The following is a 20,474-nucleotide window of genomic DNA, read 5'->3' on the forward strand; positions in this document are numbered from 1 at the left end:
CACTTGATTCCGTTAATACTAATGGAAAATTGACAGAAATGACAAAAAATGTTGAATTTTTGAAACATGAGGGACCTAAATGTGTTTTTTGTGAACATAAGGGATCAAATGTGAAATCAGTGCAAACTTGAGGGACCAAATCTATATTTTCCCCCTATTTCTGATTTGATTTTAATTTCAGTCATAAATCTATTTTTTATTCAAAAATTACACCTATCATATTAATATAATTAACATTTTATATTATAAATGGAATAAAATAATTTTCCTCATTTTAATTTATAAAAAAATCCGAGTTTTCCTATGGGCCTCGCATTCGAAAATCCATTAGCATTGGGCTAGTTTTGTAAATTTCGACAGGCCGAATCGGGTTAATTGGCCTTTTTCTCTAAAACGAATCGGGTCAAACCGTTAACCGAGTTACGCACGCTTTCACCGTTTCACGACCAGATACAGTATGAAACCGACTCACAAAACGGGTCCCGTTAACCCGATGAGATCACTGGTCTGTGTTCGGCGACGTAGTTAAGACAGACACAAATAATTAACCGAAGAAAAATAATCCCATTTTCTCTCTTTCTCTCTCATCGATTTCCATTTACAGTAAGCAAAGAGAAATCGAATTCCCGGCGAGCTTCCCTCCCAAAAGTGTGTGAAATGGCATCAGGTAAGCAGAATTAAGCTTCATCTCCTAATAATACACTTCCTTGATTTTACATAATCGAAGAATCAACGCATACAATTTCGTAATTTCATTGGTTTTCGTAATCTAGGTTTTCGTCAAGTTATGATCTTTTCGTGTAAATTCTGGGTTTAGTGTTTAATTGCTATTTGCTCCTTGTTTTGAGGTAGAATTTGCACTATTTCTTAAAGAAATTGATATTGATTGCATATATTTAAATTAAACCACAGATTAGTAGATGTTATTCAATTTCACTCAATGTTAACACTGTTTGATTAGAAAAATAAATAATTTTTTTTTTTTTAAATTATTTTAAATTTTTTTTTTGTTATTTGGCAGATTATGCATTAAAACTTGCAGAGCTTGAAGCATCTTCTCGGTTAAGAGCTGCTCAATTCTTGGTCACGAATAGGCCGTGGTTAGGTAACTAACTAACTTACGAAGAAAATGTTTTTGCATGAGTTGTGAATGTTGTTTGGAATTTCGATGACATATATACTATTGCATGTTTTTTCGTTGGCAGATCTTTATGGGATTAATGTGAGACCTGTCACTCCTTACGGTAGTTTGAGTAACAGAGAATTGATCGATACAGCACTTATAAACCGTATGCCCGATGAGTTGCTTTCGGAGGTACGAACCTGCTACAAAAGACGTTCATCTATTTCATTGTGCATAGACATTTAAACATTTTCGTCACGTGTCTTAAAAATATAGATTGTGGTAGTGTGTCGAAACGTGGCCAACGTTCTTAGGGTGCAAGAAATTGACTCGATTTCCACTCTTTAAAGTTACTTTTTAATTGTCGGTATTGAAATCTAGAGATGAGCGGTTTCAGAATCTAGACGAGTGGCAAATGAAACCTTTTTAGATGAATACTGATAGAAAATCAATTTTGGTAGATAACAGAACTTGTTGGTGGAAACGGCAAATCGGTTTTATTTTTTGTTTGCATAAGTGAAGACATTGTGATTATGATTCGTTATTTATTTGTAATTTTTTTACGGGCAGATATTTTCGAAAATGACTTCTTATAACCTGGGGAGGGCAGCTTGCGTCTGTCGAAAATGGAGATATACTATCCGTAACCCTGTTTTTTGGCGCTATGCTTGCTTAAGAGCTTGGCAGGTCCATACTAGACCATCTTTTTATTTATTTATTTATATTATTTTGTATGATTTTTCATTCTGAAATCAGGTTTGCATGTGCAGCTCAATGGAGTTGTGGAAAATTATAAGATTCTGCAATCGGTGTATCATGGTTCGTGGAAGAAAATGTGGTTGTTAAGACCAAGAGTTCGAACTGATGGTAATATATTTTATTTTTATAATTTTCATTATTCAGTATTATAAATTTAAAAAGCGAATAGTTGGATTGTATGAAATTACTTCTTTATTCTCGATTATTGATATGGTGATTCTATCTCTCCATTGGAATAAAATAATGAGTATTAATTAGCAACTCTTTTTTTGTCTTATACACAATGCTGAACGTATGCATTGAATTTGTAGGTCTTTATGTCAGTCGGAATACCTACATTCGTGCCGGAATAGCAGAGTGGAAGATCTCCAATCCAGTTCATATTGTATGCCGTTTTTTTTTTCTTTTATAATTTCTGTTCTGAATTTATTTATTGTTATCCGTAGTTTAATCCATTTTGGTATTATTATTACTATTACCATAACAATTGCGAATATTACAATTATTATTTTTGCACTTCAGGTTTGCTATTACCGGTACATACGATTTTATCCTTCTGGAAGGTTTCTCTACAAGGTCATCATCTTTATCTTTAATGTTTTCCTGCAACTGTAATAATTTATGATTTTTTTTTTCTACTATTGGAGAATATATTTGATTTATTTCAGTACTTAACCATTTACTTGCTATAATGATGTTGATAGAATTCATCCCAAAAATTAAAAGACGCGGCGAAACACATGAATTTCCGTGCGTCAAAAGCCGATTGTGTCTTTAGTGGACAGTATACACTTACTGAAGACAAGGTCAGATTCTTAAAAAATTGTCTTGGTTTTGATAGTTTTCTTATTTATTAATCAACACAGATCTTTAATTTTAAATCGATTTTGTTTGATACTTGATTAATTAATTAATTCATCCACTAAAAAAATCTGATTTTTAGCCATTCCACTTGGTTGCAGGTTGAAGCTGCACTTTTGTATCCTGGTTTGAGTCCAACTGTTTTAAGAATCCGCTTGAGGTATTTGGATTACTACTTTCCAATTTTGCCCTTTATCATCAATTTTAACAACTGGAAAGAGTAATTAATAAATCGATAGTTAGTTGGAAGGGTACTTTAGTTCTATTATATATAATGTTACCCTAGAATCGATACATCGTTAATATTAAACGAAGGGAGTCATTTTAAGGCAACTTAACTTTTCTGCGACTATGGACTTCAATGAGTGAATTTTATTTATATTTTCAATTGAAAAATAGGTTAAGGGGAACAATAGAAGGTGCTAACAATAGATTGGATCTGCTATCACTTGTTACAAGTGGTATAAATGATGCCGAGGTCAGCAAATGTGACGATGACATACTTGGAATAGTCGAAGGGTGGCAAGAGGATGAAACACATAATCCCGATATCCCTGCTGTTTCACACAACAGGGGTCTTACCCCTTTCGTTTTTGTTCCGTTCGATGAAGTACGTATTTCTTTCCTCGTATATATTATTTATCTGATTCTTGATATCCATTCTGATTTATTCCCACTTTGTGTGTGTGTGTGTGTGTGTGTGTGTGTGTGTGTGTGTTGCAGGTTGAAACGTCGGTGCTGAATCTGCCTGTGGACAAGATGGATTATTTCGTAACTGGTTGATTTGGTGTATAGAGAAACCTCAAATATAACTTTGTGTATATAGAAATAATATATATATTATTCTGTTTTTTTTTTTTTTTAAACAGTGCTTTGTTGTGGTTTGTATTCTTTTGCCAGCATCATATTTAAGATTAGAGAATGACAGTGTAAGAAACAAGCTGTTATGTATGTGCAATTGATTGAGAGATTTTGATTCCTTGTTGCTGTAATGCTAATCAAGAATTCAACTTCATTTACCAAAATAATTCCAATTATCGAAACTCGGAAGTAAAATTCCGTAAGATAATCGAACACCCTTAGAGTCAGAGCAAGAACAGTTGAAACCGAACTGAAACAGAGCAATGTGATTATACAGCAGCCTAATAAATATTGTCTGAGTTTGACAGTACTATGATGTTTATTCAAGAACACAAACAGAGGATGGTTACATTTCATTCAGCAAAGTCGGTCGCAACTTTGTTCACATGTTAGATTTCTTCACATCTTCCTTGTACAGAATCGAATTCCATGTCGGGTTTCGAGGAAGAAACGTATCCTGCCAAGTGCAGAAAAATGGAATTCAAGGCCCCAGTTTACATATACAACAATGGACAGTTAGAAAACTTTTTACTAGATTGTTCTTACACATAAAAATTAGGGCAAATTATCACTAGTGCAAATCCGAAAGCAATTGAAGAAACCCCCTTTATTTTTATCAAGAAACAATTTTTAATGCAGCAATCAAACAACTAATCAATTTCAGCAACAGGGTTTCAACAATTTTTTATCATACTTCAACCAATTAGCAACACTTTCTTAAAAATCACAACAATAACAAAAAAAAAATAGGGCAAATTATCACTAATACAAATCTGAAACCAATTGTAAAAACCCCCTCAATTTTCATCAAGAAACAATTTTTAATTCAGCAATCAAACGACTAATCAAATTCAGCAACAGGGTTTCAACAATTTCGATCCCACTTCAACCAATTAGCAACACTTACTTGAAAATCACAAAAAAAAATTCAATCTTTGAAGGTATGAAGAAGAAGAAGAAGAAGAAGGTTACTTACAGAGACATAGGAGCAAGAAGGTATGATGGATAAAGAGTGGTGTTGGGCGTGAGAAAAGGCGGCGGCGCAGAGGTGAGCGGCGAGGCCGAGGCCCCTCTTGATTGGTGGCACGTATGTGTGTGTTATGTCCATTACATTCACTCCTCCATTACATCTAACCTCGTACTCTAGGTATGCTTTCTTGTCCTCTGTCTCGAATTTGCTTTCTCTCTCATTCCATACTATCTTATTCTTCTCCTCCGTCATCTCTCTTTCTCTCTCTAGGAATTTGTCACTCTTGATGCTTTGATAATGGCGGAGTTTTCTTCTACATTAGAGAAAAAGGAAGAAAAAGGAAAAAAGATGCAATAGTGTTGTATGACGAAAATGCCCCTGGTCTTCCTTCAAATGATCAAATCACACACACAGTGAGTGGACTTTTAGTTTCTTCCACTAAAGCTCGTATCTTTCTCTCTCTCACTCACACACACACACACACACACACAGACACAGTGTGGAAAAATGGCGGACACGAAGGTGGAGACGATAGCGAGGCTGGCGCAGTGGAAAATCGACAGTTTCGGGCCGACCACACCATTCAAAAGATCCGACCCTTTCAAAATCGGCATATGGAACTGGTTTCATCTCTCTCTCTCTCTCTCTCTCTCTCTCTCTCTCTCTCTCTCTCTCATATGATGCTGGTGATGGTGATGAACTGACGAAGAATTTTTAATAGGCATTTATCGGTGGAGAAGAACCGGTCGATGTACATAAGGCTTTTCCCAGAACCGTCTCGGGTTTCCAAAGAGCAGCCGCCGATTGCCCGGTTCGTCCTACGCGTCACCACCTCCGCCTCCAATCGCCGACCCTACGTTTCTCCCAGTACCTCTCTCTCTCTCTCTCCTTTTTCTTTCTTTTCAAGAATTTCGAAATCACGTGAGATTTTTTTCCCAATTATTTAAGCATCTTTTTAATTTTATTTTCTTGGTCGATTTTCTGTGTTAAAAGCATAGCTAGAAATTGAGATATTGGAACTTACAGCTAACTTTAGGCTTATATATAAATCCAATTCATTATTATGTTTATAACTTATTAAGTAATTTGATGGCTGATTTTATATACATTGCAGTTCACGAGAGACTACTTCGAACGAGTGACGACTTCGCCTGCGCAGTCGACATCACCTTTCAAGGCCGTATCACCATCGATGTCGAGTTTCTCGACCTCAAAATATGCCCTATAAATGTAAGCTAACATACATAATACATCGACTAGCCCAAAAAAAAAACGAATCTTTAAATCGAGATAACATATATGTTTCGAAACAGGGCGGAGAAGGAAGTTCAATATGGCCAACCGACACAACCATGCAAACCCTATCAACACAAAGCACTCTAAAATGCCTCTCGCGCATGCTCCACGAATCGATCCACGCTGACGTCACCATAAACGCGTCGGACGGTTCACTAAAAGCCCACAAGGCAGTCCTCTCTGCAAGCTCCCCTGTTTTCCACAGCATGTTCGAACACAATCTAAAGGAGAAAGAATCTTCGATAATTGAGATAGAAGACATGACATCAGAATCTTGCACGGCACTCTTGTACTACTTGTACGGAACTATAAATCAAGAAGATTTTTGGAAGCACCGTTTGGCTTTGTTGGGTGCGGCTAATAAGTACGTCATTGTTGATTTGAAAGATGCTTGTGAGGAGAGCCTTCTTGAAGATATTAGCTCGGGGAATGTGCTCGAGAGATTGCAGGAGGCTTGGCTTTATCAGCTCGAGAAATTGAAGAAAGGGTGCTTGGTTTATTTGCTCGATTTCGGAAAGATTTACGATGTTAGAGAGGAGATGAATGAGTTTTTCAGACAGGCTGATAGGGAGCTGGTTGTGGAGATTTTTCAGGAGCTTCTTGCTGTTTGGAAACCAACATAAATTATTTTATATGTGAGAATATTAGAATTTATTAATGAAATGTAAAGAGTGTAAGATATTGTGTGTTTTGCTGTAATAACTTGAGATTATTGTATTTTATTGATGTTGTAATTCGAAAAAAATAAAAAATAAAAATCGGAATATTTGGATTCGAACTTTCGATTTATCTCAAAACTATACACCAAAAAAGAAAGATAAAAATTAAAAAAAAATTAAAAAAAAGAAGAAAAATCCTATAAACACACAAGTGTACATTTTCACTTCTCTTACTTTTTACAAAGGCTGATAAGAGTGATAACTAAGTCCCTCTTTCACTTCATTTTTCTCTGGATCAATTCGGTTCTAGCAGAGCTCCGTTTCGGTAATTTTTTTTCAAATAATCGAACTTTAAGTAGTTCATCATCTTCTGCTTGGAGGGCATTATCGTAAAATCTGATGGTTAAAGAAGGAGGAAGAACTGAAGAAGCAATCGGAGAAAAAAAAATCGATTTGAATCTACGGTGATTTGGTGAAGGGTAATCTTTTAGAGCCTCGATCCACTGAATCTCTCCATTGCCTGTACCTTACACCAAGCTTATCGTACGACACTGGCCAGTTCCACACATTTTCCCCGTCTATCATTCTCTGTTGTTGCCCGAGCACAAGCCTTAGATCCTCATTCAAAACCTGTCAGATCGAATTTTCAATGTCAATAAAATCGTAATTTGTAATGATACGCCGTTAAAAAAAAAAGCCGATTTTCACCTTTTCTGCGAAATGTCTCCACAGATATTCCATGAAGGGGACGTGCTTGAGTATCGGAGCAAAGTCGAGAGACATTCTGTACAACAACCTCGTTTTCTGTCTGGATGAAGGCAAACAAACATGGAGCTGGTGAAGATGTGTTGTGCACTCCTTTGTGCTCTGACCTTCTAATTTTCCGGGCTTCGATATTCCGATTGTGGATAGTACTATACAAGGTGGTTTGAATTCCATGTCTATTGGGTACGGGTCCCAGTATCCTTCCAAACCAGATTGCGGTGTCAAAAATTTCACCAAACTGAAAAGAAAAAAAAGAAAATTAATAAGCTTATTATTTCATCAAGATATATATATGTATATAATAATCAAGAAAATGTTTAGAAAATAACCTGGGAACACTCCATCCCTTAGCAAAAGTTGAAGTATGGGTGAAAGGAGCATGTGCAAGATCCAAAAGGTTGTCTAGCAGTAAGCCATGTTCGACAGGGAGTTCCATAACAATCTGTTTCGGACAATTACATTAGTTTTATATTTTATTTTATTTTAAAGTATGTAATTGTGGGTAACTAATTAAAAAACAAACCTCCGCATGTATTTGAAATCCAGATGGTGGTAATAACGAAGGAATATTTGCTGTAGGAGGATCATCGCCGGGCCAAATCCAAATCATGCCCTCTTGCTCAAAGCATGGCAATGCTTTGATCTTCACATTAACAAACTTAGTTGACGGCATTTTCTCGCATTTTCCATCTGTCGAATATTCCCACCCTGCCATTATAATTGAATATTATTAAATACTATGAGCAATCCATCAAAATTGGTGATTAATATTTGATACAGCGTATATATTTTTTTATTTCCTCGTAATCTCACCATGATAAGGACACTGTATTCGACCCTCGTTGACTGTGCCCAAGTCAAGTGGACAGGCTCTATGGGCACAAGTATTACGAACGCACCCTGGTTTTCCATCCTTCCCTCGGAAAATAACCCATGGTTTTTCGAAGCAATCTAAAGGTATCTGATATAAAGAAACTAAATCAATTGAAAAGAAACTATAGTCCATGTATACTTAAAGATTGATTTTTTATCGAAATTTAAAATCCTAAAAAAGGAAAATGGGGTCTCACCATTGTATCATTTTTGAGGTCTGCAGAAAAAGCGACGGGGTACCAGAAGTTTTTCAAACCGGCATCATAAGGTTTTACGGGACCAGACACGTTGAGGTTTCTTTTGGGCTGTCTGTTTTTCACAGTTTCGAGAGATTCTGTGGAAGTACTTGGAGTTGCTAGTGACAGCTCAGCATCCGTTGTGTTTCTTTCTTGTACTATTTTTTCGTTAATTAATGTTTCCATGTAAGCTAGCTTGTCCAATGCAGTTGACACCCTTGCTTCCGATATATGTACCTATATATATTCAAGAAATCCAGCTTAGTTTACTTATATTTCTTGTAATAAAGAACTCCATTCTGTTTACACCACAAGTGGTATATGATAAAATGAAGACAAATCGAAATAAATACCTGATTATGGGCTAGTGAGAGTTCCTCTTGTAATTCAGCGAGTTCCTTTCTAAGAGTATCTATTGATTTGAATTCACGAGCGAGAGGGTTTAATACTTCCACAACCTACACACGATTAGATGCACTCATTATCGTGTTTCTAGTGTGATTCTTAAAAGAAATTAAAAACAAACAAAAAGCAAAAAATAATAAATAATTATTTACCTTTTCGTGAAGATGCATGATGGTGAGAACATCTTGACGAGCCTTCCAATCACAGTACTGCAAGTCGTATCTAGCTACCTCTAGAGCTTGATTCGCATCTAGAAACTTGTTTTTGTACTGTGGGACCTTCGAACGAGGATCTTCTACATTAAATATCGTCCAAGTGTTTTTCCTTTCGACCAATCCTCCTTCCTCACCAAGGACAGCAAATACACCAAACCCTCCTCTTACACACTGACCACATTAACCAATGTTTTCAGAAAACAATTAAGAAAAATCCTTCGATTGAAACAAAAATTATTTACGAGAATTGAAATCGATATTGCAAATGTTCATCTAAGATGAGGGATGCTCATTAACTACTGAACTATATAGTCTTGCAACGAACTAGGTTCGAACTTGTTGTCTGGCGCATTTCAACAAACATGTACAATGCAACTACTGAGAGCTTAAAAAGGTCTAATCTTTCAATTGTCAGTTTTACTAAAGAACTACACTTTTTTTCAGATTCAGCACCCTGATCAAATTCACTACCTCAATTACTCCAATCGGTCTATACAATCAAGAAACAACAGCTCAGAAAAAAAAAAATTAATTATCAGAAGAAACAGAGCAATAGTAAGAAAGAAGTACCCTTTTGTTGCTGAACTTGCTCGCACAGGACAGAGAGATAGGAAGAGATAGAGCAGCAGCGGTGGCAATTGCGGACATGGCAAGTTTCGGGTTCGGGTTGGGCCGGGTCGAAAACTGGCAGATAAAATAGTGACCGGGTGAGGATAGAGAGAGAAAGAAAGAGAGGGGGGGGGGAGAGAGAGAGAGTGAGAGACGGAAAGAAAGAGAGAGAGAAAGGTTGGTTACTATAGGGAGAGAGATTAAATTCAAAGATAAGAGGTTGATACCTCGCGCGATCTCGGCTGTCCTGCAATGGAGTGCCACGTGGACGAGCGTGGGTTCCCTCCGTTTCACCCGTGGCGCCTCGATTCTCCACACAACACTCTCTCAAAATATTCTGAATTTTGTTTCTGTGTTCACTTTGAATTTCTGAGAAAGTGTCAATTATATATATGTGGAGCAGCGCCATTCGCCACAGTCACCATATGTGGGTGGGTGGGGGGGTGGGGGTGGGGTGGGGGGGTGTGACGGGGGTGGGGAGCTGTCACATACGATATCTTCATTTGCCAGCTCGGATGGTGAAGATATCTTCTTCTTTATCTCTCTTGATTTTTCTTTTTTTTTCTATTAGTATATTTAATTTATCAACTTAATTACTTCTTATATCCCAATAATACATAATTCCTAGTCAATAATTCAATGCTCCATTAGTACAAACAAAAACAAAAAAAAAAAAAATAGTACAAAAGATGTGGATGGCTTGTCATTTATATATCCAACATTATTAAATTTTTAGACCTATCTTTTAAATATCTCTCTCTATATATGCATATATATTCAGTATTTACCTATTTCTTTGTAGCTTGACCTAAACACGTTTACTGGTGGTAATTCACGTGTTGTGTTATTATTTGTAGTAATTAATAATTACTCAAGATAAATTATTAATCAACCGTTAATGGAATATTTTACAAAAAAATCCCCCTTTTATTATTGACACAAAAGGAATATTCCATTGTATCTCAATCAATGGCTACCAATACCATAGGCATTTATTTACCAATTATATACACTTAAATATTCACAATACTATTTACGATTTATATGTAATATATTATTTTTTAATATATATATATAATTGGTAAAATGCCAAATTGTAGTGTAACAACCACTCTACCACCACACATATTTCCATTTGTGTTCCTATTGAAAAAAATAGCTGTGGTCCTTGCAATAATGGCTAGTGATGAAACCGACTAATTTTACACAGACAAATAGTTGGTTAACTTTCGATTTTATTTACCCCATTCGATGCAATGGAATTCACCACGGTAATATTCGACCGTACACGTGTATATTCAATTCACGTGTTTTGCGTTCTCACACGCGTATGTGTAGAAATTTGACCTCAACAGAGGCAAGTGACATGGTCAAGACTCGAATCTCTACCTCAATTTCTCTTCCTTTTAAAGACGATTTTCGATTCCATGAGTCGATCGTTACAAACACTTGAAAAATGATGTGGAAATGAAAACATAAGCCTTTGGGGAGGTCGATTACAACTTGTTAAGCTTCTAACCTATTCAAACCGACCACCACGTCATCAAATCTTTGAGCTCTTAAGCTGCATTGTTTCACCTATAAAAGCACTTCTGGTGATTGAGCTATTACGAGTTTATTTTTTTTTTTTAAATTAAAAATCATGCTAGAAACAAATAATAGAGCTTTTCTTCATCTCGTTGTTACCTTACTTTTTCTTGTGTTTTTTAACAGCATTCGCTTCTTCTTCTCCTCCATCACGATCGCGCCTTTTCTTCTGAAATCATGAAAATTTATTTATACGATACCAGCCAGCTAATTGAAAGGTTTGAGTGAAAATGCGAAATAAGAAAAACGATACAGTTTCTCTCTTTGTTTTTTTTTTCGGTTTCTCGTCACTTGGTGAAGAATACTTCGAAAAAAGAAATAAATAAATTGCAATATAGAAAATCATTGTAGGTCGTGTAATGGATTCAAAAGTGAGCACCTTTTCGGCTTTCCTTTTCTCCTTCTCCTCTTTACTTCGATGTTTGTGCTTCTTGGTATCTTTATCTTTGTCCTTGTGCTTTCTCTGCTTGTCCTTCGTTTTAGACTCACTTTTCGTTTTTACGGCAACGGTAGGAATTCCCTTCTCAGACTAAACAACAGCACAAAGTCCTCAGATTAGTAACTCCTCATTTTCAACTAAGAAGGCGAAATTGACAATAAAAATTTCAAGCTAAAAGTGCAAATTTAATGAAACCGTAAATGGGTAAGAATTTCGTACAGGAGGTAGATCGACTGATGATGATTCCTGGAGGCGAAAGGCTTCTCCGAGCACATTCAAATTGAATGGTTGAATACGTGATAAAGTATCTCTCGAGTGAGCATTCTGAATGAGCTGATCCAATTGCATCCCTTCTCCTTTCCGAATATCTGTATCTCCGACAACATTGTACAGGTAGTGCGTGTCTAAAACTGACACGGGACTCGATTTCTTGCAGAAAAACTCGTGGTGAGGTAACAGCTTGTAGTGACTTATAAGATCAAGAGCACCTGTAAGTTCTCTTGGACCTGCTTTCGTAACAGCATCACGTTGGTAAAATTATTTTTAAGATAACGGATCAATCATAAGCTGAAAATTTTGTTCAATCCCTTAAACAATTTGCTGATTTGTGATAGTGCATAAATATTCAGAAATAAAAATAACGAGAAATTCTTCCGCCCGACGTGATTGTGTCAAATGTTCCAGAACTTATTTTTTTGCTAAATGGTTTCAAATAAAGCATGCTGCAATCAGACGAGAACTCGTAAATTGAACAACGAAAAAAGATCAAACCTTTTCCAAACTGGATGCTACCACTATCCATCAATCCTCAGCTGGTAGTAGACAATTAAAACAATAAACCCTGATATACAGAAACAAGGAAACAAACAGTCAACGAATAGCAAAGCGACATTCAATTTTACGAACTTAATTTGATCGGATTTTAATCAACATAACGACACGAAAACCGATATGACGGCTACTTTTACCTTGCTCCATCTTTGAAAGCCTCTTTAAAGCTAAAGCAAAAAGACAGCAAAAAATAATTTTTTTTTTCTTTTTCTTTCTGCTATCTATTTTTCTTAGATTGTGATGTTAATTGAACTTTCAGACAATATTGATTGTCGTTTAATTATTACCAAATTTTATGAAACATTATACATAGCTGGATTTATCAGAGGAATTGATGCAAAACCACCATGAAATTGAATGAAATTTTCAGGAAAAAAAAATTGAATCTAGATTAAACGAACAACGGAAAAATCAAACTAAAACTCACTTCGGAATGCTTGAGTAATCGCGTGGCCCGTCGGAGAACACGTATCGACGAACGGGGGTTCCTTTGATTTTGTTTGCTCCGATTCAATTGGGTGGAAAATTCTGTCCAATTAAGACTTTGCCCTAAATTTAGGTATTTGGGAGGGGTAAATTTCATTTTCATCCCTGATGTTTGTAATAAAAATCAAAGTAGTCCCTACATTTTTAATTTTGTTTAATATCATCCTTCATACACAATTTCCGTGCCAAAATAGAACATATTTTACACAATGCCCACATTGCCCTTCACATATAGCCCATGGGCCAAGGCCCATTTAAAGATAATAATAAATCAAAACTTTGCACTATTTAATAATATTTATTATTTAACCCCCAAAACTTGCACTATTTAATAATAATGACTGTTAAGTGAGAGAAAGGGGATGTTTGGTTTCATTTCCAAACCCACTTTCCAGTTTTATACTATTCATAAAACCGAGATCATGTTTGTTTCACAATTTTATCCAGAAATTCCCATTTTTTCTTATCAAATTTCTATTGAAAATACACTATTCATACTTTTTCCAATTTTTAAACCTACTAAAACCTACTACTAACCTATATATTTTATTCCAACAACTCATTTCTCTCTCCTCATTAATATTCACACCATCTCTCCTCTCTCCTCATTAATATCTACACTCTCTTTCCTCACAATTTCTCTATCACTACTAAAAATAAAATAATAATAATAATAATAATAATAATAATAATAATAATAATAATAATAATAATAATAATAATAATAATAATAATAATAATAATAATAATAATAATAATAATAATAATAATAATAATAATAATAATAATAATTATTATTATTATTATTATAATAATAATATTGTTATTGTTATTAAAAATAATATTCATCGTAGAAGTAGTAATAATAATAATAATAGTAATAATAATAATAATAATAATAATAATAATAATAATAATAATAATAATAATAATAATAATAATAATAATAATAATAATAATAATAATAATAATAATAATAATAATAATAATAATAATAATAATAATAGTAATACTAATAAATAATAAAATAATAATAATTATAATAATTATAATAATATAAGAATATAAACAACAACAACAACAACAATAATAATAATAATAACAATAATAATAAAATAATAATAATAATAATAATAAATAATAATAATATAAGAATATAAACAACAATAACAACAACAACAACAATAATAATAACAATAATAATACTAATAATAATAATAATAATAATAATAATAATAATAATAATAGTAATAATAATAATAATAATAATAATTATTATTATTATTATTATTATTATTATTATTATTATTATTATTATTATTATTATTATTATTATTATTATTATTATTATTATTATTATTATTATTATAATAATAATCATCATCATCACTATCATCATCATCAATCATTATATTCTACTTTTGCACGTACTTTCGTAGAGAAAATTCACCACAACCAAACATATTCTCATTTCTACACCTACATAAAACTAAAAATACACCTTCATCCAAACATATTCCCATTTTCTACACAAAAACCAATAATCTACTTTTTCCATCAGAAATTTTGAAAACTAGAAATTTGTTTTGGAAACATAACCAAACATCCCCAAACTCATTCACCAATCATGGTTCTAGAGAGAGAAATGAACGAGGACGACGAAGAAGCCATGCTGAAAAACCAAGCAGAAGAGGAAGAGGAAGAGGAAGAAGACAGTAGCAGTACTAGTAGTACTAGTAAGGGTACGCCGCCGTCGCCGTGGTGCCGGAAAATGATGGTGGATGACGTGGCGAGGAGGCTGAATCACGGAGATCTGAGAGCCAAAATCGAGGCGGCGAGGGATATCAGGAGGCTGGTCAGGAAGTCCTCCAACCCCAATTCCAAGTCCGCCGTGCGCTGCCACTTCGCCGCCGCCGGAGTTATTGAACCGCTCGTTTCGATGCTCCACAGTCCCTTCCCTCTCGCAGCTCGCGAGACTGCTCTCCTCGCGCTCCTCAATCTAGCTGCTCGCAATCAGAGGTTTCTCTCTCTCTCTAGAATTTGTTTTAATTATACGAATTAATTAGTGAAATTAGGTTTTAGATGAAGCAGTGTATGGATTGGTAATTTGATTCCTCATCATAATTCTGATTACAAATTGAAAAGCAAGATATGATTATTACCAATAACAAATGAATTTCCTCACTGTTTCGTATATAGTTTTGATTGGGGCTGGAAAAATAGGAACTGGATGAGTTTTCTGTTGATTTTTCTTAAATGTTTTTTGTGTGCAAAATTGCAAGTTGATCCTAAAATTTGATCTTTTGGCACTCTATTATTTCACTGTTGAATCAGAAACAAGATCAGAATAGTCACAGCTGGTTCAATTCCACCTCTAATGGAGCTACTCAAACACCAAAACAGCCATCTTCGAGAATTAGCAGCCGCCGCAATTCTGTCACTGTCATCAGCCGAATCCAATAAATCAACCCTAGCTTCTTCATGTGCACCGAATCTGCTGTCACAGGTCCTCTGCTCCGGCAGTGTTCAAGCAAGAGTCGATGCAGTCACATCCCTGTACAATCTCTCCACATCCGAACACGAACCAAAGCTTGTACTCGATGCTAAAGCAGTAGTACCTCCTCTAATCAGCCTCCTAAAAGAATGCAAGAAGTACTCCAAATTTGCCGAGAAAACCACTTTCCTACTCGAGATCCTCTCCGGTTCCGAACAAGGCAGGGGTGCAATTACGAATGTGGATGGCGGGATTTTGGCTCTAGTCGAAACTGTAGAGGATGGATCTTCGATAAGCATGTTCCATGCAGTTGGTGCTTTGCTTTCGTTATGCCAAAGCTCTCGTGATAAATACAGGGAACTTATTCTCAGAGAAGGTGCTATACCGGGGCTTTTACGTTTAACTGCAGAGGGTACTTCTTCGGCTCGTGATAAAGCTCGAACGCTCTTAGATTTGCTTAGGGACTCCCCTAAAGAAAAGGTATTGACTTCTTCGGAATTGGAGAGAATTGTTTATGACTTTGCTGCACAAATTGATGGGACAGATAAGGCTGTGGAAACTGCAAAGAGATTATTACAAGACATGGTTCAAAAGAGTGTGGAGCTTAATACAAGCCGTGCGAAGAATAGAGCTTCACCTCGTACTGCAACAATAGTTTAGTCCACGTGAAAAAACTCGGAATGTTTTCGAGAGGGGCGCAGTACAGAGTTCTTCAAAACGTGAGTTGACCTTTCTCACAACTGTACATTGTTTTTTAACCTTGAGAAGTGAATTTTGGTTACTTGTATATTTTTCGTTTGGTGTCATAGTAATTTTAGAATTAGACTGTGATTAGTTTTATTACACTAGTAGTGGATCATGCAAGTCGGAAAGAAATGTCGTGTTCTTGATATTGCTGACAAATTTTGCATTGGAATTTTTTTTGTCTCGTTTATTTGTCGCTTGCTTCTAATTTATTTTGCGAATGGAGCGTTGCATTCCTCTGTTCAACATGGTTTCAAAACTTCAAGTATGAAAACACAAATAATAGCCCGCGTCAGAAATTTATCACTCTATACAAACCATAACAAATTCGGAAATGCCAATGTAACAACTTCTGTACAATAGTTAACATTTGATCCCGGATAAATAATGATTATAGCCTAAAGTAAAATCGAAATAAAATTACAAATGAAGGGAAAGAGAGCGAAAACAAAAGTAGTAAGCAAGCATTAGAAGATGACATGAAAACCAAAAAAAAAAAAAAATCTATTGATTATTAAAAAAAATGTAAGAAGCCTAGATCTTGAAGGTGAAGAAGCACTCGAGGATTTTAGTATTTGGTCATTCTTAACTAGGAGATGATCTTCCGTTTCTGTCATCCGGTTGAGATGCTGCACCTGAGAACATCCCCATCATAGACCGAAATGCGCCAGATAACTCCTCTGGTATATTCCCTGGCATATTCCCACCAAAACTGATACCTGGCTCGTTAATTTCACTCTCTTCGTGGGTCCCGTTTTGTCCCCCAGTCATATTAATCACCATGTTAGTAATACCGCTGATGTTGAATGGCATAGATGCAAACGGAGGTGGTGGTGCTGCTGCAGAATTACTTCTTGGTTCGCCTCCACGACTGGTGGAAGTTGAACTCTTGAAAGGGAAAAAAAATTGCATTGCCAAATCAAATGTTGCTACAAAGATAATTATTTAGAATATGTGTGACAATCGAAGAAGGTAAAAATTCACTTCATTGATGCCCGTATTTATCTCACTCTATTTGGGAACAGAATAAGTACCTGACCAGATCCTGCCCTTTGTTGCTCTTCTTTCAGTTTCTGTTCGGCGACCTAGAATCAAAATTTCACTGATTACAATAAACAACAACTGATACAAATCTATTTAGTTATCAATAAGATTTCTCAGCTAACCCGGATATTTTCTTTAACTGAATCATTGTTAGGATCCAGCTGCAAGGCTGCGAAAAAATATGAAAGTTATATTAGAAATCATATTTTCTTCACACACTTTAACCTTTGCGTGTGTGTTTATATACATCTTCACAAAACTCAACCGAGTAATGTGAAGTAAGATTTTCTCAGTAGTCAGAACGATGAGCAATAACTACGCATCGATAAGATGAATCACAAACCTTTCGTAAATCCTTTATCAATTGCATCTCTGTACTTTCCTTGAGCATAGTAAGCAAATCCCAAGCGACTATAAGCCTTGCTGTAATTTGGGTTTATCTCGATGGATTTGAGACAATCTTGAACTGCTTCAGCGTACCGGTGCATCTGAGTGTATGCAGCCGCCCTGACAAATTTACATACGATCTCAATAACCCTTGATAAAACAAAATATAATAATAAAAAAAAAAAAAAAAAAAAAAAGAATCCCGAACATAGATATCTTGAGTTCTATCTTTATTAAGAACATAATTTGATGCAATGGAGGTTTCAAAAAACAAAATAATATAAAATTATACAACTTAAATTAACATCAACATCTTGCTGACCTGTTGCAATAGTAAACAGCATTGCCTTCACATAGAGCAATAGCAAAATTATACAGCTCAATTGCTTCTTTGTAAAGCTTAGATTGCATGGCCTTGTTACCTATCAAGAAAAGATATAGAACATAACAAACAATTCAACATGAAAAGACCTATCTTTCTGGAAACACAAAACAGTAAATATATAGGAATTTCACAATAATTCGAAAGGGCAGGAAATGAAAGATCCACAACGATCGTGTTAACTTTTTTACACTTGGATAACTTGCAGTCAGTAAAAACATGCATATACAGAAGTATCCTATTCTTACTAATGTGGGAAGCGTAATAAAGTTTCAACGCACAAATTTATGATACCTCAGTCAAGACATTTTCACAAAATATGGTGATCCCTAAAGAATTTATTTAGATAATCTGCGGATAGCTGGAATTGTCCCATCCATGGCTAACAGATGTGATTAGAAGGCAAGAAAAACTCCCAATTGGAGATATATATTACAGGAAAAAGTTACCTTGTGATTTGAAGACCTCTGCGAGGCTTTTCTGATCAAAGGTTTGACATCCTGCTACTTGCATTTCCTATAGGATTGTTGAAAATTCATGAAGATGGAAAGTACAAAAAAGATTTAATGCAAGGAAATAGTACACCAATCAGGGGAATCACCAAATCTTCGATGACTTAATTATCCGGTAGGAAAAAGACAACTTGGTATTAATGAAATATCTAGCGTACATAAAAGAACTAAGTTAATAGTTGATACCCACAGACAAATAAATGAATGAGCACCATCAGTAATCACGGTCAACATAAGATGTAAAATGACACCACACATAAAATTGTTTAGTTTTACCCTGCGAATCATACCTTTACAGCATCATTGAATAGGCGTGTTGCTCTATCAAGCTGGATCTGATCATCGTTCCCATCAGGCATTCTTCTGAAATAGTGGATCTTTTCAAGAGCACCGAAAAAATACCCAAAAAGCTCATCTTTCCCTGCCAATGCAATGTAAAAAACCATCACTTCGCATGAAAGAGAACATTTTTTTACACATAGGGAAATATATTAAGTAATTGTTACTATTAGCCTTCTCAAATATTCCTTACCATCTAAAATTCCCACAATTTTCATGCTACAAAACTCGTGTCCCTTACAGCAGTAATTTCAACGGAGGATATAAAATTGGCTACTTCTGCAGGTCTTAGTCAAGAACTGAGATATTTTGCTCTATACTAGTTAAACTAACTACGTCAAAATATCAAATGGTTGACATGGCTCAAACAGTAACAGTAGCGTGCAAATCCTAAGAAAAGAATAGTATTGCATGGGAAATACTCAATATGAACTACATACGTGACTTATGTTTAAGTAGCGTTATGGGTTAAGTCTTACCATGTGAATGTGGCTCTCTTTTCCTGTCCTGATCCTGATATGAAACATTACAAAAATTAAATTCCGAAAAAGTGCACAAGAACATACAAGGGAACCAACCATCCTGATCTTACACCATGCCCAATCCAAATTAACCGAACAGATAGTATGAAAAGAACGGAATTAAGGGAAGGGATGTAGGAGACACTGAAAATAACATATTGGATCATATGTTGATTCCGAACTATGGCCAAACTTGCATTGTTTCAAATGAAAAGAATTTATCTAACAACGGAAACACACAAAAAAATTATTCCCAACAGGTTGGCATATAAGTCGGAAATATAAAAGGAGCAAGCCTATCTTTCCTCCTTACGAACGAAACGAAAACAAAAAATATCGAGCAAATAAATAATCACAATCCGAGAGAATAACATCACCAAATAAGATTACCTCCAAAACTTCGGCATTTTTTCCAGAAGATGAAGTCGGGGCATCAGAAACTCCCCCATTATCGACAACAGGGCTTGCACGAGACTCCGACGAGGCGCTGAAAATATCAACTAAGGAATCGCAATTCGACTGACTATCAAGTGAAGACTGATCGATCTTAAAAACCTCCACCAAACAATCCCTCGCAACATCAAGCGCCTCAGTATCAACTCCAGCGGAAGGTTCAACTGTGCAAACACGAAATAATAGTTTAATTGACCTCTCGGTGAAAGTGAATTTCAGAACAGAAATCAACTAATAAAGCCAATGGTGTTAGAAATAGGGTTTTACGATGAAAAAGCGAAAGTAGAGATACAGTCAACAGAAATACGTACAACTATATATAATAGAGAAATGATTACCGGAGTTGAGGAACCGGAGGAAGGAACGAGCGATGCGGCGGGAGAGAGGGGAATCGGTTTTCAGGTTCGCCATAGATGAATGGACGCTGACGGTGCTCACCGGGGCCGATGAGTGCTCTGCTGGTGGCAGCAGTTTGACAAATTTGGAGGATGAAATTATTTTATTTTATTTTATTTAATTAATACATATATACTCGTCTGACTATCGGGATGGTTTAACTCGCTTTACTATATTTCTATTTACTGTTTAATCAATCATATACAAATTACAGAAATAAGTTTATT

The 20,474-nt window shown here is 35.4% G+C and overlaps 7 protein-coding genes across 10 annotated transcripts; 3 read left to right on the forward strand and 4 right to left on the reverse strand.

Moving 5' to 3' along the window:
• Positions 1-417: 417 nt before the first annotated feature.
• Positions 418-3,721, forward strand: FBP7 (F-box protein 7). The gene is made up of 11 exons (XM_012999373.2): positions 418-667; positions 1,022-1,105; positions 1,206-1,315; positions 1,694-1,810; positions 1,894-1,990; positions 2,194-2,267; positions 2,405-2,458; positions 2,587-2,688; positions 2,845-2,903; positions 3,143-3,353; positions 3,467-3,721. The coding sequence occupies exons 1-11, from the start codon at positions 658-660 to the stop codon at positions 3,524-3,526; spliced, it is 978 nt and encodes a 325-aa protein (XP_012854827.1). The 5' UTR covers positions 418-657; the 3' UTR covers positions 3,527-3,721.
• Positions 3,722-3,758: 37 nt separating this feature from the next.
• LOC105974307 (acetyltransferase At1g77540) lies at positions 3,759-4,900 on the reverse strand. The gene is made up of 2 exons (XM_012999374.2): positions 4,581-4,900; positions 3,759-4,061 (listed from the first exon to the last, which is right to left on the reverse strand). The coding sequence occupies exons 1-2, from the start codon at positions 4,824-4,826 to the stop codon at positions 3,987-3,989; spliced, it is 321 nt and encodes a 106-aa protein (XP_012854828.1). The 5' UTR covers positions 4,827-4,900; the 3' UTR covers positions 3,759-3,986.
• Positions 4,901-4,982: 82 nt separating this feature from the next.
• Positions 4,983-6,648, forward strand: LOC105974308 (BTB/POZ domain-containing protein). Of its 2 annotated transcripts, XM_088815852.1 has the most exons (5): positions 4,983-4,990; positions 5,076-5,197; positions 5,296-5,441; positions 5,689-5,804; positions 5,888-6,648. In XM_088815852.1, exons 2-5 carry the CDS (start codon positions 5,082-5,084, stop codon positions 6,491-6,493), a joined length of 984 nt encoding a protein of 327 aa, XP_088671978.1. In that variant the 5' UTR covers positions 4,983-4,990; positions 5,076-5,081; the 3' UTR covers positions 6,494-6,648. The 2 variants fall into 2 exon arrangements, with proteins under 2 accessions (XP_088671978.1, XP_088671977.1); XM_088815851.1 differs by lacking the exon at positions 4,983-4,990 and having other exon boundaries at positions 4,994-5,197.
• Positions 6,637-10,141, reverse strand: CH1 (Pheophorbide a oxygenase family protein with Rieske 2Fe-2S domain-containing protein). Of its 2 annotated transcripts, XM_088815850.1 has the most exons (10): positions 9,860-10,141; positions 9,594-9,707; positions 8,961-9,194; positions 8,757-8,861; positions 8,365-8,640; positions 8,108-8,255; positions 7,818-8,002; positions 7,624-7,736; positions 7,238-7,532; positions 6,637-7,159 (listed from the first exon to the last, which is right to left on the reverse strand). In XM_088815850.1, exons 2-10 carry the CDS (start codon positions 9,669-9,671, stop codon positions 6,989-6,991), a joined length of 1,605 nt encoding a protein of 534 aa, XP_088671976.1. In that variant the 5' UTR covers positions 9,672-9,707; positions 9,860-10,141; the 3' UTR covers positions 6,637-6,988. The 2 variants fall into 2 exon arrangements, with proteins under 2 accessions (XP_088671976.1, XP_012854826.1); XM_012999372.2 differs by lacking the exon at positions 9,860-10,141 and having other exon boundaries at positions 9,594-9,816.
• Positions 10,142-11,016: 875 nt separating this feature from the next.
• On the reverse strand, positions 11,017-13,114 carry LOC105974488 (putative mediator of RNA polymerase II transcription subunit 19b). 2 transcript variants are annotated; one of them, XM_012999598.2, is made up of 6 exons: positions 12,917-13,114; positions 12,430-12,499; positions 11,878-12,164; positions 11,599-11,748; positions 11,319-11,388; positions 11,017-11,210 (listed from the first exon to the last, which is right to left on the reverse strand). In XM_012999598.2, exons 2-5 carry the CDS (start codon positions 12,458-12,460, stop codon positions 11,320-11,322), a joined length of 537 nt encoding a protein of 178 aa, XP_012855052.1. In that variant the 5' UTR covers positions 12,461-12,499; positions 12,917-13,114; the 3' UTR covers positions 11,017-11,210; position 11,319. The 2 variants fall into 2 exon arrangements, with proteins under 2 accessions (XP_012855052.1, XP_088671979.1); XM_088815853.1 differs by having other exon boundaries at positions 11,017-11,224.
• Positions 13,115-14,444: 1,330 nt separating this feature from the next.
• LOC105974402 (ARM repeat superfamily protein) lies at positions 14,445-16,403 on the forward strand. Its single transcript, XM_012999501.2, has 2 exons — positions 14,445-14,994; positions 15,310-16,403. Exons 1-2 carry the CDS (start codon positions 14,603-14,605, stop codon positions 16,127-16,129), a joined length of 1,212 nt encoding a protein of 403 aa, XP_012854955.1. The 5' UTR covers positions 14,445-14,602; the 3' UTR covers positions 16,130-16,403.
• A 102-nt stretch (positions 16,404-16,505) lies between these two features.
• Positions 16,506-20,416, reverse strand: TPR8 (Tetratricopeptide repeat (TPR)-like superfamily protein). Its single transcript, XM_012999502.2, has 10 exons — positions 20,190-20,416; positions 19,789-20,015; positions 19,357-19,390; positions 18,829-18,959; positions 18,476-18,542; positions 17,967-18,066; positions 17,601-17,764; positions 17,380-17,426; positions 17,248-17,298; positions 16,506-17,101 (listed from the first exon to the last, which is right to left on the reverse strand). The coding sequence occupies exons 1-10, from the start codon at positions 20,260-20,262 to the stop codon at positions 16,799-16,801; spliced, it is 1,197 nt and encodes a 398-aa protein (XP_012854956.1). The 5' UTR covers positions 20,263-20,416; the 3' UTR covers positions 16,506-16,798.
• Between the last annotated feature and the right edge of the window lie 58 nt (positions 20,417-20,474).

The sequence above is a fragment of the Erythranthe guttata genome, chromosome 3 (assembly GCF_056151865.1).
Source record: "Erythranthe guttata isolate IM_541 chromosome 3, IM_541, whole genome shotgun sequence".
Lineage (NCBI taxonomy): Eukaryota > Viridiplantae > Streptophyta > Magnoliopsida > Lamiales > Phrymaceae > Erythranthe > Erythranthe guttata.

What these genes read in the sequence shown, in the direction of transcription:
- FBP7 (XM_012999373.2), top strand. An exon ending in CCGATGAGTTGCTTTCGGAG is followed by an intron (nt 1,316 to 1,693) that starts GTACGAACCTGC and finishes TTTTACGGGCAG; the next exon opens with ATATTTTCGAAAATGACTTC. An exon ending in CTTGCTTAAGAGCTTGGCAG is followed by an intron (nt 1,811 to 1,893) that starts GTCCATACTAGA and finishes TTGCATGTGCAG; the next exon opens with CTCAATGGAGTTGTGGAAAA.
- LOC105974307 (XM_012999374.2), bottom strand. Translation starts at nt 4,826, where the DNA reads ATGACGGAGGAGAAGAATAAGATAGTATGGAATGAGAGAGAAAGCAAA. An exon ending in CTTCTTGCTCCTATGTCTCT is followed by an intron (nt 4,062 to 4,580) that starts GTAAGTAACCTT and finishes TGCACTTGGCAG; the next exon opens with GATACGTTTCTTCCTCGAAA.
- LOC105974308 (XM_088815852.1), top strand. Translation starts at nt 5,082, where the DNA reads ATGGCGGACACGAAGGTGGAGACGATAGCGAGGCTGGCGCAGTGGAAA. An exon ending in CCGACCCTACGTTTCTCCCA is followed by an intron (nt 5,442 to 5,688) that starts GTACCTCTCTCT and finishes TATACATTGCAG; the next exon opens with TTCACGAGAGACTACTTCGA. An exon ending in TCAAAATATGCCCTATAAAT is followed by an intron (nt 5,805 to 5,887) that starts GTAAGCTAACAT and finishes GTTTCGAAACAG; the next exon opens with GGCGGAGAAGGAAGTTCAAT.
- CH1 (XM_088815850.1), bottom strand. Translation starts at nt 9,671, where the DNA reads ATGTCCGCAATTGCCACCGCTGCTGCTCTATCTCTTCCTATCTCTCTG. An exon ending in AATACAGTGTCCTTATCATG is followed by an intron (nt 8,003 to 8,107) that starts GTGAGATTACGA and finishes TTATAATGGCAG; the next exon opens with GGTGGGAATATTCGACAGAT. An exon ending in GATTTCAAATACATGCGGAG is followed by an intron (nt 7,737 to 7,817) that starts GTTTGTTTTTTA and finishes TGTCCGAAACAG; the next exon opens with ATTGTTATGGAACTCCCTGT.
- LOC105974488 (XM_012999598.2), bottom strand. Translation starts at nt 12,460, where the DNA reads ATGGATAGTGGTAGCATCCAGTTTGGAAAAG. An exon ending in TAGCATCCAGTTTGGAAAAG is followed by an intron (nt 12,165 to 12,429) that starts GTTTGATCTTTT and finishes TTACGAAAGCAG; the next exon opens with GTCCAAGAGAACTTACAGGT. An exon ending in AGAAAAGGAAAGCCGAAAAG is followed by an intron (nt 11,389 to 11,598) that starts GTGCTCACTTTT and finishes TCATGATTTCAG; the next exon opens with AAGAAAAGGCGCGATCGTGA.
- LOC105974402 (XM_012999501.2), top strand. Translation starts at nt 14,603, where the DNA reads ATGGTTCTAGAGAGAGAAATGAACGAGGACGACGAAGAAGCCATGCTG. An exon ending in CTAGCTGCTCGCAATCAGAG is followed by an intron (nt 14,995 to 15,309) that starts GTTTCTCTCTCT and finishes CTGTTGAATCAG; the next exon opens with AAACAAGATCAGAATAGTCA.
- TPR8 (XM_012999502.2), bottom strand. Translation starts at nt 20,262, where the DNA reads ATGGCGAACCTGAAAACCGATTCCCCTCTCTCCCGCCGCATCGCTCGT. An exon ending in TATTCAATGATGCTGTAAAG is followed by an intron (nt 18,543 to 18,828) that starts GTATGATTCGCA and finishes ACAATCCTATAG; the next exon opens with GAAATGCAAGTAGCAGGATG. An exon ending in GCTGTTTACTATTGCAACAG is followed by an intron (nt 17,765 to 17,966) that starts GTCAGCAAGATG and finishes TAAATTTGTCAG; the next exon opens with GGCGGCTGCATACACTCAGA.